The 18,350-nt window shown below is 37.5% G+C and overlaps 1 protein-coding gene across 4 annotated transcripts in view; it reads right to left on the bottom strand.

Moving 5' to 3' along the window:
* LOC150110333 (macrophage mannose receptor 1-like) overlaps positions 1 to 18,350 on the bottom strand; it is a 127,275-nt gene that overhangs the window by 63,542 nt on the left and 45,383 nt on the right. For all 4 annotated transcript variants that reach the window (XM_090392959.1, XM_090392972.1, XM_090392979.1 and 1 more), the window contains 2 exons: positions 9,705 to 9,876; positions 3,372 to 3,506 (listed from right to left, as the gene is read on the bottom strand). In XM_090392959.1, the coding sequence (XP_090249085.1) occupies positions 3,372 to 3,506; positions 9,705 to 9,876 (307 nt within the window). The remainder of the gene's footprint in view (positions 1 to 3,371; positions 3,507 to 9,704; positions 9,877 to 18,350) is intronic.

The raw sequence follows: 18,350 nt of genomic DNA, 5'->3' as shown, positions 1-18,350 counted from the left end.
GGTAGTCCATTTAACTAGATTATTTAATCTCATTCTCAGCTCATTTAAAGACCCAATAAAATGGAAATATGAAACAAAAATAGTTCCATTTGATAAAGATGATTTCAAGACAGAAGTAACTTATTAGTGAAAAATTAGTATTTCAGGAGTGGTGGTCAAAGTATTAGAGAAATTGTTTCAAGACAAAATTCAAGATTCAATGGATAGGAATGGGATATTGTATAGGGCAGCAAGACTTTGTGAAGGGTAATTCATGCTTTTAGTAATTTACTCACTTTCTATAATAAGATGTGTATGAAGGTCATGGCTACACGGTCATACTGTTGGATTTAGTAAAGGCATTTAATAGTGTACCACATGAACTCCTGATACATAAGTGATATCCTGTCGGTAAGAAATATGGCGCTGCTATTGGGCATAAGAGAGTGGTTAATGGAGCGATACAGGACAGTAGTTAATGCAGGTGCGCAGTCCTATAGAAGGCCTGCCACTAATACGGTTCCACAGGACTCAGTACTTCGACCACTACTATTTAATTTGTTCATTCATTATATAGGATATAACCTGTGAATAAATATTAAGTTGTTTGGATTATTCAACATTAGGTACAACAATAGTTAGTAAAGGTTATGTTGATATTTTACAGGAATTAAATAGACTGACAATTTGGGTAAAGGAGAATTGATGCCAATTTAATGTGACCAAATGTAAGGCGACACATTTTGGAGTGAAACGTTTACCAGTTTTTTACCATATTGATGGTACTTTAGTCCATGAAATTAACGAAGCCTGGGGATTTACTGGATAGGGAGTTGAAATTCATAAGGATAAACAGCTCATAGAATTACCTATTATTAAGGAGACCCCTGATATGCAGAAATAAAAAGAAGATTGTTTTTGGTTTTATAAGACTATGATAAGGTTTCGTCTGGATTATTTCGCACAGATTTAGTCGCCTGGGTTTCTTCGAATTGTGAATGAGGTGAAACCGATTCAGAGACCAGTAACGCGTGCGTGCGTGTGTGTGCATGCGTGCGTACTTGCTTTATTCTTGAGTGATTTCAAGGACGAATACGAAAAAATATTCTAAAGTTATTGCCAATTGTTGATTAATGTTTTTAAAATGGTCCTCCCACAATGAGTCTACGGACTCAATGGATGCGCCTATATATATAATAATGAGTCCATGCATCGTGTTCCTATTGTTCAGAGAAACAAATCTATGCCTATAAACATAAAATATAAATTAAAGACAATTAGAGAGAAATGGATGCACGGTTACGAGTATATCAAGTATAGACTAGGCAAAAGTGATGTGTGTGAAAAATTTAAAGGAAACATAATACATTATCTACCATTTAAATAATGATATCTATCAGTTTATAATTGATACTAGAAGGTGAACCCCAATATCGGGTGTGTCCATATTTGGATCTGAACACCTATTGAAACCTTTGATGGAGGCTTTCCACCAATGTATGTGGCAGACATGAGGTGGAATTTGTCTCCAGTACCCCATCAAATTAAAACTGAGATCAGCAGCAAATCGAGGATGTGCTGCTCTGGACTTCAGTCGTCACTTCAATTCGTTCCACAGGTATACGATGGGAACGAGGTCAAGACTGCACAAGACAGGGCAGTCGTTTAACACCCATCTCTTCATACCATTACATAACAGCTGCAGTTTGTGGCATGGGGTATTGTCGTCTTGATAGTAACACTGGTTCGTTCCATAAAAACTCCACAGTGTAGTCAGCGATTGATTATCCAGAATATAAATGTACTGAGCTGCTTTAATGGAACCATGGAAAACGACCAGTGGTGCCACTCCAAAGCAGCTGAATGCACCTTACACAATTAGTCCAACACCACCAAACTTTACTCTGGGTACAATACAACTCTGCTAACAATCATTCACCAGGCTACAGAGTACCTCCACACTCACACACTGCCATCAGCTTGTAAACGGGTGAACTTTGTTCATCGTTCCAGAGTACTTTTCTCCCTCCCAATTGTCCAGTTCACACACTCTTTGCACTAGGCCAGAGGAGCCACCTTGTTCATTGTTGTGAAGTTCGGCTTATGTGCCGCTGCTCTCTCTTTCGTAGAAACCCAGTAAATGGAGTTCTTTTCCCTACATAATTTGTGTTCACCATGGTGATACTGGCGCTATGGAACTCATCATGGATGGTCTTTGTCCATTGTATCCGGATTTTGCGTATTATCCTTTTTAACACTCTCCTGTCGCTGTCAGTCATTTTCGCGGCCTGCGTAGTATTTTCTTCTAATAGTGATGCCAAAATATCACTATTTGTTGATCAAATCGCCAAACTTTGATTTTGGATGCTACAGTTGAGTGGCAATGGATGTACAGGCATGCCTGCAATGTGGCAGCCCAAGATGACACCTCTCTCTCGAAGTCACTGAGTTTACGTCGTGTTTTGATACCACCTGAATTCAACGACTATGATGAAACACTGCTTCCTAATATCTGTACACCGATTTTTATATTATTATTAAAAAACCTGGAATGTTTCATAACTTCTAATAACAAGGGTTTCCGGACAAATAGTGGTAGATATATGCAGATACGCGCATTAAAAAAATAATTTTAAAAAAATATTTAAAAAAAAAAAAAAAAATATATATATATATATATGTTAAAGATACTAAGCTATTTCAAACCTGGTTTTAATCCATTTCGCAAGTAAGCAAAAAGGCAAGTAAGTCAAGTTTGCGCCTGCAAGTAGTGCAAGTCTCAGGCAACTTGTGGCAAAGGTCCAATAAGCTCTGATCACTATTCTTAGTATTTATCCTTAATGCAAAACACATCTCCTTGAGGAGATGTATGATGCTATGCATTAAAGGCAAGGGGACACTACCCAGATTTACCCGGTTTCGACCTTTATTGAGGTCTCATCAGTGTGGAGCCAGGCTTAGAAATACCAAGGTTTAAGTAATACAGAGCTTATAAGTATTTTACCAAAACAAGTTACCATAAGATGCTTTGACCTTATTAAATAAAAATCTCAGAATGAGAGATAGGTAGAAGGTTTTTAACCTTTTGTATAATATTTGGGAAATGGATTAAAACTAGGTTTAAAATAGCATGGTATCTTTAACGTATATTATATCCAAGGTAAAAAACCTGCTAACATATATATATATATATATATATATATATATATATATATATATATATATATATATATATATATATATATATATATATATATATATATATATATATATATATATATATATATATTATATATATATATATATATATATATATATACATGTATATATATATATATCAGCTAACAATTTAACTATGCGATAACACGGAAATAAATTAAGAGTTCACTTACCAAGGGCTAGCCACAAAGAGGGACAGTATCCATTCATTGCTGCCGTGGGGAGGATGTTTATCACAGTAGCAAACGAGGAGGGCTTCTTGCATATAAATGGAGCTGTCACATTGCATAATACTTTCTTCCAGCTTCCTGGAAATTGAAATTCCTTGAATCATAAATAAAGTCATAATTCTTCCTAGTGAAGTATTTGCAGAGATCGATTTATTCTTCAAAAAAAAAATAAATACTGAAAATGGCGGGCTGTGGCTTTCGAATATAATAATTATTTTGTAAAGCACTTATCAAATAGTGTTTTAATGTCGCTAGATTTGAACAATTTGAACGTTTAAACATACAACAACAACAATTGCATTATATAGATTTTTATCATACAGTAACTAATATGAATCACTTGTATTTCTTGAAGAGCTAGAAGTTGTTCTCTTTGGTTAAAAAAAAAAAATTCAGGAAAATTTAAAAAATCGCTACTAGACGGATGTTAACCAGGTGATGGTCTTGTTGTAGAATTCCTATCGGAAAGCGAATGGATGAATGATGTAACCTTTCCCGCGAAAATTTGTATAGGTAAGGCATAAGACAGAAACAAAAGGTTTCCGAGAATGTTTTTGGAGTGAATATCTGTGAGGAAGAATCACCGGTTTAGCTGGATTTTCCTTTATTTCTGGTAATATCACTCCTCTGTATAGAGAAATTTTTGATAGTCCACAATTATGGCATGGAATCCAAAGTAGAAGAGATTTCAGATTTACTCTTTTGATATTATCATGTGAGAAGTAGAACTACCAGCTGAAAAGTCCACCAAGTTATTTTTCGGTGGCTGACTGAGATAAGGAAATGATATTTCTACAGTATCTCTAAAAGTGTGTGTCAATCCAGGAGAAATGTGGTATTACCTGGAGATGTGTATTATCAAAAACAAAGAAAGTGAAGTGAGATATTTTTATGGATGCGATACTTCCGTTTTTCATTTGTACTGTTGCTCATTGCGTTGTTCTTAAAAGACTTGATAATTTGCAACTAAACTTACATTCATTTGCATGAAAATTAATGTTCAAGGCAATGGGTTATAAAAAACATTTCATGCATAGATTAAATAAGTACCACAGTGCTTAGAAAAATGAAAAGACGAATGAAGTGTATTGCCGTTCGAAAAACCATAAATAAGATTTGTCGTTAGTGATATAAGCTGATGTTTATACTATGAGAAGAAAATGATTAACTGGAGCCTGAGATCCCCAAATCCGGTGGAGAACCTGGAACGAAAGGCCGTCAATTATGACACTCAATCAACGAAAACTGGCGACAATGGCCTACGACCATTTGGTAGCGGTTCAAAAACAAACACTCATAGTATCTCTGAGCTAAACATGATCAAATGATCTTTAATATCAAATGTACTGTCAAAAACGACCATCTGTGTCTCGAAACATTTCTATTGCTTGTGTTCAGATGTCATGTGATCAGTGATTGATTGGAGAGCTGCTGCTGATGGTCGAGATAGCTGCCCAATATACACTAATTAACCACCCCGCTTTTATTTGATTTGGATTTGAAGAGAGATTTGGATAGTGATCGATTAAATTTATGGTCATTTCAGTTGAAGGCCATCATTTCATAAATAACTTCATTTGTGCTATTTATTCAGAGAAAGTGTTCGCATCAACAGAATAACATGATTAATCAGATCATTCTTCAAAATCACAGACATAGACCGATTGGGTGAAGAATATTTCATAGTAAATGAAAACTGAATGAATGTATCGCAGTATTTTTTCCATCTCAATGAGCATAACGTACGTATCACGAGAAGTGCCAAAGAAAATGACCTTTCCATTTTTGTATTCAGAAGGCAAGAAGTCATATAAAGGGGAAAATAATCACCAGGTCGAAGTGGCTATCCAAAGTGCGATATTTATTTATTTATTTATTCTTATTGCAAAAGGAATACAGAACAGCCCACAAGTCAACGTCCAGTCTGGAAAGCCAATTCCAGGCCTCATCCGTCACCTTGTGGATGTCCTGTAGGCCACCACCCTGAAATTGGCGCCTTGGGCAGTCGTTCACAATATGAGTAATCATCTGAACCACGGGAGAACAATCACAATAAGGGTGGTCTAACAGCCTCCATTTTTATAGTAGGTAGCCACATCTGCCTTGGTTAGTTCTGATCTTGTTGAATCTTGTTGATCTTGGCCAAATCTTCCTAGGAAGAGCCAGACCAGGCTGCGAAGCACAGGGATCTTCTACCAGGAAGCTGTTTGTTAAGAGATTGTTAGACCAGTATTCTCTGCACATGTCAGGTGTTGATGGCAGGGAAGCTGAAGAGAGTTTGTCCATGGACAAGATAGGCTTTAAAGATTTTAGGCCAAGACTAGGTGGATTTATGGGAATCTGGTGTAGGGGTAAGAGCGGGTTGCTCGTTGATTTATTAAATGCTTTAATAGGCTTGTCTTCTCCGTATGTTTGGCGGATCAATGTTAGATAGGACAGGCAGCTAGGAGAGGGGGTGCTTCTCACTGTCCCACTAATTGTGCGCATGGTAAAGTTTAGCTGGGTATCTATAACGTTAGTGTGTGCACTTCTTTCCCAGACAGGGGCACAATATTCTGCTGCAGAGAATGCGAGGGTTAGTGCAGACAACCATAGGACTTCTGCACCACAACCCCAGGTTGTTCCAGCAAGCCTTGAAATGATACTGTTTCTCGTTTTAATTTTGTTCAACGTACTGGTGATGAGTTAGGCTTCTTTCCCGGCTCATTCCAAGGTATTTCGGGTGAGGCTCGTGTTCTATCATTTGTCCACAGAAAGAAAGGTTGAATTGTCGATTCCCCTCTACATTGTACAGGTGGAATACTGAGGACACTGTTTTCGTTGGATTCGGCTTCAAGTAGCACTGCTTAAAGTACTCTTCCAGGGTGTTCAGGTCTGTATTCAAGGTTGATTCTATATTGGTAAAGGAGGTGGACTGATGTAAGATCGCTAGGTCATCTGCATACATATACTTCTTGATCTGGTATGAGGTATATCATAATCGTAGATGTTAAAAATTATAGTGGATAACACAGAGCCCTGAGGAAGACCGTTGTGAAGGAATCTGGGCCTGCTCTTTTTTCCTCCAATACGGACCCGGATCTTTCTGTTGGAGAGAATGGATTCAAAAAGCTTGGAAGATTTTTTTGCGCCTTATAATATTACCTAGCTTTAGGAGGAAAAACCCCTGATCCAGACTGTCATAAGCTGATGTTAGGTCAATGAAAGTGGCTCCAGATTTAAGTTTCTTCTGGAAGCCTGCTTAAAACTCTGTTGTCAGGGCCAGGACCTGGACACAGCAACTTCTTCCTGGCTTAAAGCCAGCTTGTTCAATCGGGAGTGCTCTTTCGATGAGTGGTAAATTCGTTTAAAGAGAATTCTTTCAAAGAGCGTTTGGACAATGCAATTATTTTGGCTTACCGCCACAGATTTGGTAGTTTTCCAGTCGTTATAATTTTTGATAAAATGGCGGCCAGCCATGGTTGTCCTTGGTGGCCGAGATGTTTTAGAAACTCGAGGAGGATAGCATCCACTCCTGCAGCCTTGCCATTCTTGAAGGGTTTTAAGGCTACCTGTCTTGCGATTGGTGGTGTTCCACTGATGAATGGGATTGATTTGCCCGTCTCTATTAGTGTAGGACAATGCTGACTATTAGGGAATCTGTTGAGGATGGTTCTGGTTGTTGGTGGAGGGTGGTCTCCATAGTCTTTAGAGACTATACACAGTCTGAGGTGTAGGTTCTATTACATCTAGCTGAGTGGAGAGTGCCTTCCTGCTTGGCATCGTAAATCAAATGCAGGTTATATGTATCCATCCAGTTAACTAGATTATTACAGTCCCGGTTGTTAGAGGAATAGAGTCACATGGTGTGATGAGAGTTGAAGTCACCAACATAGATAACTGAGTGAGGTTATGGCCGGTCCATCTGGAGAGGCCAGGATTCTAATGGTGGTTTGTAGACATTGTAGATGGTGATATTTTGATTAATATTTATGGAGTATTCTGCATCAGGTACACTTTGGGTTATATCCTTGAGGGCAGGCCGAATGTACGTTGCCAGGCCACGCTTAGGATGGCAGTTATAAGACACGAGAATTAGGCCTGTGATCTTTAGTCTATTGAGGGCTGTGTCAGGCACATGGGTTTCCTGGAGAGCCAAGACGTTAATTGCTTTGTCTTTGGATATGGTGCCGATGACTTCGGCTTTGCATTTAGACTGTCTTTCTATGTTTAAGGATCATATCTTGAAGGAGTGTTGTTTAGGGGACTGTAACTTATTTTTAGAAGCTTCCCCCCTCCCCACCCAAACAAGCAACGCGATCCTTGTTTTTCTTGGCGACGATCAAGCCGGCATGGTGTTTTTTAAGTATTTTATTTATCATAGTTGCTGTAAGTGGTACAGGAGGGGGGAATGCTTGATGGGAAAATATTACATATAAAGAGTGACGAACATTCAATATGAGAGAACAGACTCTCTGATATATTATCCACTCAGACGAAATCCCGAATATACTCGTATTCCGGATGTTGGATTGGTGTTTGGTAGTTCACGTTTTCATTAATTTTTCCGTAGACTATCTCTATGCGGAATTTCATAGAATAAATTTTGCAGATCATTGGAAGAACCTGCCAAATCTGAAGAAGGTAGGATTCTATGTGGTTATATGTTCCTTATTACCATATAATTATTAGCTTAGCGCTCACTAAGAATGATAAGATTAAACCGAAGATAAAATCTTTCCTTCAGAGATATGCAAAAGTACGGAGGATAACAAAAAAAAATAAATTAATTTCTTCAGTTACGCTTCAGTTTATTTGGGTGACCATACTGAATTTTCTGGAAGAACATGATATGTATTGTTGCGTGTATTCGAGGTGTTGTAGAAACGTAATGAGGCAAAATTCTTATAAAATTGTGGTGATTAAAATTAATTGTCTAAGAAAGCGTGATCATTTAACAAAATGACTCCTCGCACTGATCGCACTTTGTCCAATGTTCCTTCCATGCAGATAAAAGAATTGAACATCCTCATCCGTTTGTTTGTTTATAGGCACTGTAGTGGCTTTTTGAACATATAGTACGGTCTCAAACTGGGCATCTTTCATGTTGTTTGTTCTTATCCTTGGAAAAAAAAAAAGAAACAATTCAGACAAAGACAAGCAGGGCAAACACATTCCAATACTGGAATGCAATTTTTGGCTAAATACGCAACTGACAGCGCAGAATGAAGAAGGCTCATTGTCGTGATGAACGATCCAATTATTTGCAAAATCTGTAGACACTCACAAGATGCATTTTTCGCAACAGCCAAAGGATTTATTTGTAGTAAATTTGATTCACAGTCGCTTCAGTATACATAAATCATCGGTGAAATCATTCTTTGGCTATCGAAAAGGATGGCAGTCATGGCTTTCGTTTTAGACTTGCACAAGAACGATTGTGCGCATTCAAGTCTTCCCCGGGGTATGGTAATCACTACCATACACTGCTTAACTTAAACGAAAGCTTCGGTAGTGCTATTGTTCAGTTCAACAAAAAAATTTTATTAGCACGATGTTGTTTAAAATATCACTTCTCCATTTCACGACGTAAAAACACCAGACATACGTTTATTGAAAACATAACTCGACAGGGTTTTTCCCTACCAAAGAAACACTGGTACTGACAGAAAGAGCTGGAATCAATCTAACATACGAGATTATTGTCCTTCGAAAGTGCCAATAATAGTCACGATAAAAAATCGCATTCGATAGAGAATGAATCGGAGTCTCATGAGTTATAAAACCAACATCTAAAATAATCTATATTACCTAACGCTGGAGATAAATTTTCTGATGTTTCAATTGACTTGGCAGTAAATACGGTTGGAGGCAGATATAATATATCTTGTGATCTGCATATAGATGTAGGTGATATGTCATCCTCCCGATTAAGGAGTTAAGCTCACTGATCTATCTGCATCATTTAACTTGGTTTTACACAATTTTATTTCATGCTAAGATTTGACTGTTAATCACATCTATTTAAATGGTTAATCATTCGAGTATTAGAGGTTATTCGAACCACTGCCTTTCCAAACAACGTCTACAATAGTTACAAATATTAATTATAATTAATTCATGTATGTCAATAATCAAGTTCATCACTAAACATGAGTGATGAAGTTGATTATAGTGAACTAAACACTAAATAATATATCAAAATGGTTTTAAAAATAATATTTTATATTTTTCGCATCATACGGCTTTATTTTGCGAACAGATTAATAATTTTAATCACTTCAAATATTCGTTTACCTCTCACTGCCAAAATGAAACACCAATTAAGAGAGATTTGTGTTTCGTTTCTGTTCGAGTTTTTAGTAATGGGCATCATAAAGTCGTCAGGAGTATCATCATTCCAGTCATGCACCGAAAACTCTTGACGAATACCAATCCAAAACATGCTTGTATCTTGGTGTCCAGAAACCTTAAAGAAATATACACAATATGATTTAAATTATAACTTTAAATAACATACGAACTTCTCACAATGTTTTACTAATAGTTTATAATTTTCTTTCACGTGATAATACAAAAAATACCAAATTCATATAACGAAAATACTCTGTGTTCGGTTGAACAAAATAAAATACCTGCACACACCAGATAATATTCAACAAAGTGTTATTTTCTTCAACATGCAGGATTGTACACATCATTATCTGAATACTAACAATAATTCATATACCGCACTAGCAGTCCATTCAAGAAATGCAAGAAACTGCAAATATCATTATCAACAGACCACCAAAATGAAAGGAAAGCAACAAGAAATTAACTGGAAGTTATCGTGGCAAGCAAAACTGTTGCACTGGTGAATTATACCAAAATGGAGAAAATTGCTAATCTCAAATATATATATATATATATTTTTTTCTCTTTATGATACAACGTCACTTCTATCTATAATTTCGTTCGAACATCTTTCTTTACTCTGTGGTTGCTACCCCTAAGAAATTTTCAGTATTTAATTTGTACTTTATTCTGTATTTATTTCCTACAAAATGCAGTAAATTTAAGTCTTTCCTAACATGGACATGTCAGTCAACGTAAGGGGAAATTCTTAAGAACCTTTCAAGGGAAACGATAGAATTAGAATCAATGAAAAAAATCTCAAGCACTTACGTTTTTCATATGAAATTCTTCTTTTAGAAAAAATAAACAGGAAATGGTAAATACCTTGATCGAGAAACTTGATCGGAGATTTATCTACATATCTAAAAAGAAAGTTGTTTAATATATACACTATTCCAGTGTTAACCTATGGAAATGACACATAGATGTCAACTAAAAAAAAAACAAAAAAACAGGACGATGGGTTTCATGTTTCAGAAAGAGAAAAGCATAGCAGAGAAGATCGATCCACAAAACCAAAAGGGAATAGAATAGTAAATACTAGAGTTAGAGAGATAATATTGTGAACTGTAGTAACACATATAAATAGTATTGACTGGCCATAGAAGTAGATTGCCAGATGAAAAGGGGACAAAAATATTGAATGGATACCATGAGAAGTAAAGGTCGCAAAAGAAAAAGATGAAGAGATGATCTACAAAGGTTTCTCAGGAGATGGTGGACATTTGCTAAAGGAGACTGAGAGAGGCAGAACTGCAAGGTTATGAGGGTAAAACTTATATCCAGCAGTGGATGGGAAAAGGCTAAAATAAAATAGCAGATGCGCACATAACGTTAGTTCTTAACCAGATATTATATTGATCTCTGTATTTAGTTTTGGTGTATACACACGTTCATTTAAATTCTTTGGAAGTACAGCGACTTTTTCTAAACTATATGGATTTGGCATCATTTGTCTCCTTACTTTAATAGACAAAGAGGGGAAGGAAGGAATTTGAGAACCCGAAAAACTTGGTTCTCAAATTCAGGCTTATATGCTTGTGCGATGAAAACTGCCAGAAAAATTGAGAAGAAAAACCCTGCAGTCCACTCCTAAGACCGGCTATCTTGGCTATGTCTGAGAAAGATCCTAAGCGCCTCACGTCAGCGACGGGAATCCAACCCAGGACACTCCATTCCCAGACATATGGTCGAGAAGCGCAGAGCCACTCAGCTAATCGAAGGACGGAAATAAAGCTACGTATTCTAAACTCTATGGGTGTATGGCATCATTTGTCTCCTTACGTTAATAGACAAAGAAGGCAAAGAAATGAGTTTGAGAACCATGTGAAACTTTTTTCCGTTTAATACAGAACATATCACATATTCAATTAGCTACTATAATTATTAATTACATTAATAAACTATATATTTGTTTTCGTTAATTAATATTGATAATTCTGTATTAGAATAGGAGGATTATATTAGAGAGCAAAAAGGAACGTCTATATATTATAATAAATGTAAATACATAAAATATCTGATGAACTAGGAATAGCCGAACTAATTCTATATTAATGGGCATTCTGTGTACTCATTTTTTACAGTTATCCATTAACTATTGAATTAATGATAATTTTATGTCTTCTTTTTCAAGAAGACAAAAAGAAATCGTATGCCTTCTTGTGCAAGGATGATCTAAATACTACTACTAGTAATAATAATAATTATAATTATTATTATTATTATTTAAGTTAAGGGATATTATATCCCATATTGTTTCTTAGCCGAATAAGAAACTCAAAGAGTTTCGTGCCGAATATAGAAACTATATAACGTTTCTATATTTCGCCCTTGCCATATAAACTATATATGGCAAGGGCGAAAGCGAGGGCAGTTGATGAAGAACTGGAGAGAAACGGTGGCGTGTTGAGAATGTAGCGAAAGCCAGAGATAAGGCCTCGAAAGACATAACATCAGTCAAGCAGATAAAGGATGCCTCAGGAATAGTATTACAAGACGAGGACAAAATCAGAGGAAGTTGGAAAGAATATTTCCGAAAACTACTAAATGAGGAGAATCCAAGAGAGAGAGGTGCGAGGATAGAGAGGTAAATGAGAGACCGGTGCAAGACATAAGTAGAGTGGAAGTGATTTGGGTACTGAGAAAAATGAAGAATGGAAAGGCTGTGGGAGCAGACCAGATACCTGGGGAAGTGTGGAAAAGTTTGGGTAGTGAGGGCGTGGATATGTTATGGGATTTGATGTGTAAAATAGCCCAACAGGAAAAGATACCAGAGGAATGGAGGAAAAGTATTCTCGTCCCAATCTACAAAGGAAGAGGAGATGTTCAAGACTGTGGCAACTATAGAGGACTCAAGCTGATGTCACACACATTAAAAAATATGGGAAAGAGTAATTGAAGCAAGGTTACGGCAGGAAACGAAAATTGGTGAGGAGCAGTTTGGATTTATGCCAGGAACAGGGACAACGGATGCAATATTTGTGCTAAGGCGATTGATGGAGAAATATAGAGAGATGCAAGTGGATCTGTACATGGTGTTTATAGACCTGAAAAAGGCATACGACAGAGTGCCCAGGCAGGAGGTATGGAGGTGTATGAGGAAGAAGGGGGTGTCGGAGAAGTACGTGAGGTTGGTGAAGGAGATGTATGAGGGACCAGTAACTCAGGTCAGGTCTAGTGTCGGCATGACAGAAGGGTTCCCTATTATCGTAGGGCTACACGAAGGGTCAGCTCTGAGCCCCTACCTCTTTGACCTGGTCATGGTTGTACTAGTGGAGGATGTCAAGAAGGAGGCACCATGGAGCATGCTGTTTGCCGATGACATTGTTCTATGCGAATCATCCCGAGAGAAGATTGAAAATACCCTGGAAGAGTGGAGAAAGGCATTGGAGGAGAGCGGCATGAGAATTAACCGGGTGAAGACTGAATATATGTCAACGGGGAGTGACGAGGATATCGTCATACGACTCCAGGGTGAAAGGCTAATTTCAGGGAAGAAATTCAAGTACCTTGGGTCGGTTATCGAGAGGAATGGTGACCCGGATGAGGAAATATAGCACCGACTAACATGCGGTTGGATGAATTGGAGGAAGATGAGCGGGGTCCTCTGCGACAAGAGAGTGAGTTGTAAAAGGAAAGGAAAGCTCTATAAGATGGTAGTGAGGCCGGCGATGCTCCATGGTGCGGAGACGTGGCCTATAATCAAGGCACAGGAGATGAAGATGGAGGTAGCGGAGATGGGGATGTTGAGATGGATGAGTGGTGTGACAAAGAAGGACAGGATAAGGAATGACTACATCAGAGGGATGGTTAAGGTGGAACCAATTGGCAAGAAGATACAGGAAAGTAGGCTGAGGTGGTTTGTACATGTTGAGAGGAGGGTGAGGAGTACGTTGGTAAACGAGTGGAGTATATGGAGTTGGAGGGAAGGAGGAAAACAGGCAGGCCCAAGCTCAGGTGGCGGGATAAGATGAGAGAGGAGCTTAGGGAGAAAGGATGGAGTCCGAAGGATGCTCTGGACCGGAGAGCTTGGAAGAGGAAGGTTAAAGATTGGTGCGCCGACCCCGTTTAACATGGGATAAGGCAGAGTGAAAGAAGAAGATAGAAACTATATAAAGTTCGGCGATTCCAAACGTAAGCAAATACCCGGATAGTGCGGCAACTGACCTTTGAAGGTAGTGCAAGCTGAGGCAACTCATGTAAAAGGTGGAGCAAGCTCTGATCACTATTCTTGATATTTACCCATAATGTGAACTTAACTCCTAGGAGCTGATTATTGTTCAACATTATGAGAGAAGGTCAATTCCCAGACCGGTTTCGACCTTTTTTGAGGTCTCATCAGTGAATAGGTAGACCATGCTGATACCAAGTTTGTAGCGAACAGAACTTTTTAATGAGAATTGCTTGGCACCTCTTGGCAATTCTCATTAAAGGGATGTAAGTTCTGTTTGCTACAAACTTGGTATCAACATGGTCTACCTATTTACTGATGAGACCTCAAAAAAGGTCGAAACCGGTCTTGGTAGTGACCTTCTCTCATAATTTTGAACAATAATCAGATCCTAGGAGTTAAGTTCACATTATGGGTAAATATAAAGAATAGTGATCAGATCTTGCTCTACTTTGAAGGTAGTGCAAGCTGAGGCAACATGCGTTGCCTCAGCTTGCACTACCTTCAAAGGTCAGTTGCTGCACTATCAATGTATTTGCTTACGCTTAGAATCGCCGAACTTTATATAGTTTCTATATTCGGCATGAAACTCTTTGAGTTTCTTATTCAGCTAAGAAACAGTATGGGATATAATATCCCTTAACTTAAATATGTTCATGTCGCCGAATTGAAGCCTTTGGCTCTTCAGTATAATTAATAATAATTATAATAATAACAACAATATATGCTGTGGAATGATCCAATGTGAACAGATTTAGTGGTAAGTAGCCCATTTTTCTATTTGATCTTTAATTAGAAAGCGAATATTATAGAATATAACATTACTATAATATTATAAAATTTTATTGAATACTGTGGAGAATGAAGTGCCCACTAAATCTCCAAAAGTTAGGTCTGAGATGGCCTCGAGTACTCCCTATAAGGAAATAAAATTTGTTAATTGGTTTTTTAAAGAAAAAAGAGGGTATATACATATATATATATATATATATATATATATTTTTATTTTTTTTTAAATGAATGCGTTGGACTTTCAGTTCAAATAAAGAACAGTCAAGTTAGAAGAGTTTAATCTCAATCAGGCAAAATTTGATAGTCTCTTTTCAGATTTTATGACCATGAGCGATCATATTGCGATGTCAAGATTTTTTTGTCAGTATTTAGGAGTAAGAAAAAATTATCAACCATTTACGAAATTCACCCATATTTTATCATTGGCAATAGCATTGCATGATAATTCTTTCTTATTTCAAAATGTAAAATACAGAATTCTTTTAGGTGAAGTTCAATCACTATTACATATCAAAGAACTATAAGGCATTTCCAAAGAATGTGTAGGATATATATTTTGCATGAAGAATTGCAAATGAAAAATATTTGTGCAAGATTGTTGCGTCGCTTGTTCACAGCAGATCAAAAACGCACTCGCATGAAAAGATCTGAACAGTGCTTGGAGCGTTTAAACAAGAATAAAACTGATTTTGTGCGCCGATTTATTACTATGGATGAGACGTGGATTCTCCGTTACATACCAGAATCCAAACAGTAGTCAAAACAGTGGACAGAAGCCGGTTGTTCAGCGTCAAATTCGGTTCCATCAGCAGGAAAAGTAATGGCATCGGTGTTTTAGGATGCTAAAGGCATTTTTTTATTAATTATCTTGAAAACGTAAAACAATAACCGCGAATATTATTCTGATATTTTAACCAGACTAGAAGAAAAAATTCGTGAGAAAAGATTCGGTTTGCAGAAGACAAAAATCATCTTTCATCAGGACACCTGCCCACAAAGGTGTTTTGGAAATGGAAAAATTAAGGGATCTGCGCTTTGAATTGTTGGAACATCCACCTTATTCCCCAGATTTGGCTCCTTCTGATTTTTTTCTCTTCCCAAAACTAAAACTCATTCTCGCTGGTCAGCGTTTTTCTTCGAATCAAGAGGTGATTGCAGCTGGAGAGAAGTATTTTGCAGATCTTACTGAGAACCACTACAGTGACGGGATAATGGTGCTGGAGCATCACTGGAATAAATATATTAGTCTTAAGGGTGATGATGTTGAAATATAAAAATAATTTTGAAATTATAAATTCGTTTTTTCACTGTTATGCCGAGAACCTTTCAGACCACCCTCTTAAATAACAGTGGTGAGTTGCTGTATTCAAGTATGAAGGTTGGAAAAAGTCATATTGTTTCACTACATGGACTATATTTCGACTACTTGAACAATTGAAATCTTATTTTAACCTTCTCTTTTCATTTGAAAATCAAACCCCCTTAATGGTGGTGCTCCAGCATTTGCTGATGTGTGCACTGAAGATGTAAATAGAACAGAACAGGTGAAAGTGAATTCTTTTTGTTTGGAAGTTTCAAAATTCATGTTTTGGTAGGAATGATTTGCGCTACTCTGGTATTTGTAATGCAAATGTGTCCGAATGAAATGGCTGCGTGAAGAAAATTGAGGAGGGTGAAAAAGGAGTTGTCATAGGACGCTTTGATGTGAGAAAATTGTTGAAAACTTCAGCCATCAGATCAACAACAGTGACATCATACTGAGAAGGAAGCAGGAAGTCAACTGCATCTGTTATCCGCAACGGACCACCGACCACGCTCGCTGAACATGATTGTAAGTTGTGATGAAGGGTAATGTGTAATAACCGCTATTCGTCGGCCGTGACTTTCAAAGTGAAGTTCTGTGCATCTCACTGGAACACGAACCTACACAAAAACTTTAAGAATCGAGGTTCACAATATGGGTTTCCATTATAGAATATTCAAGCCCCACATTACCAGAACCAACATGCACCGTTGTCTTCTCTGTTGCAAAGCCCGTGGACAGTAGGACCTGGAGGTTTTAAAAGCTGTGTTTATTGAGCGAAAAATCACGCTACACTCTCTACCGAACAGATGGGGGATACGCACTCTGGTAAGGGACATTTAGCATGCATCCACCACACCTACACCCGTGAAATTCGGATATGACGGTCTGATAATATGGTCCATTTTTTCGGGGTTTGGCCTCCGAACTCTGTTTATCGTACAACGAACATTGAACACTAAGAAATATCTGACCATTCTGGACAATGCAATGATTCTTACTTTATGGCGTTTCTATGGAACTCATCGCTGCCCTTTCTGCAAGACAATGTACGGTGCCATAAGACTGCTGCTGCTCAAACCGCCTGGTTGGTGCACCATAATTGACTGGCCACCACAGAGTCATGACCTCTGTCGTACTGAACATCTGCGGGATGATGGAGCAGAGCTCAAGGAACGTCCGCCCTAAAACAATGCAACACCTGATTATATATCTACAGGAAGAATGGCACAAAATTCTTATTGATTCCTATTCATAGGCTTGTGGAAATTATGCCTTGTATTATTGATCCATAATCGCAGAGAAACATGTGGAAGCCATGAGAGTTTTTAAATACAGTCATCTCTCGACTTACGTCGTTCCGTTCCATCCGGCAGGACCTAAGTCGATACATTAAATCAAAACAGAGTTATAGGGGTTAGGGACTTAACAGTAATAAGTATACTGTCATTTTAATTTTTAAACCTTATTATAAAATACTGTGTGTTACTGCAATTTAAACCATCTTCATTGCCTTCCCTGTGAGAACGATCAGGCTGTGGCTCTTCTGGTGTAACCTTTGTTTTTTTAATGAAAATGTCCAATGTGCTTTATTTATTTTTCTCTTCCTTTCATCATAAATTTGTTCGTAGCAAGCAAATGCATCATGTACTTTCGTTTCTATTATTAAATAGCGTTCAACATTGGGGTACATGTCTTCAGCAATTTTGAGAACATCGCTAAATGCAAAGAACATTTCTGCAAGACCCTTCACTGTAAATTGGTTAACTACCTCTTCCTTTTCTCTATTTTCCTCTTCTTCAACAGTTGTTCCTCCAGGTCGACCAATTCTTCGTTTGTTAGCTCTTCAGGGGAACACTCTACAAATTGAATTATGTAGTCATCATTCACTTCGAGATTCAAGTTGTTTGCTACGCCCACTATTACAAACTTCCAAAATCATGCACAAACCTGTTTAATGTTTTTTTCCATATGCCACTCATACATTGAGAGGTCACTTCGTCCAACTCACAGCAATATTTTTAATAGCACGATAAGTATTGAATGTTTTCAAGAATTGCATGAGAGCCTGGTCATTTCTTTCAGTAGCAGAAATGGCTTGTGAAAAAATTCTCCGTATATAAATAATCCTTAAACACTACAAGAACTCCTAGATGAATTGGTTGGATCAATGAAGTATGTTTGGAAGGAGAAACATGACTTTGAACTTGGTGAAGATCACTGCTATAAGACATACAAGACGGATGACCTGGAGCATTATATAGAATTAATAAAATTT

Source organism: Typopeltis vanoorti, chromosome 1 (assembly GCF_054136105.1).
Source record: "Typopeltis vanoorti isolate ZY-2024b chromosome 1, IOZ_Tvanoo_1.0, whole genome shotgun sequence".
In the NCBI taxonomy this organism is placed as follows: Eukaryota; Metazoa; Arthropoda; class Arachnida; order Uropygi; family Thelyphonidae; genus Typopeltis; species Typopeltis vanoorti.
Note: the sequence above shows the minus strand (reverse complement) of the source record. Positions and strands in the feature narration are given on the sequence as shown.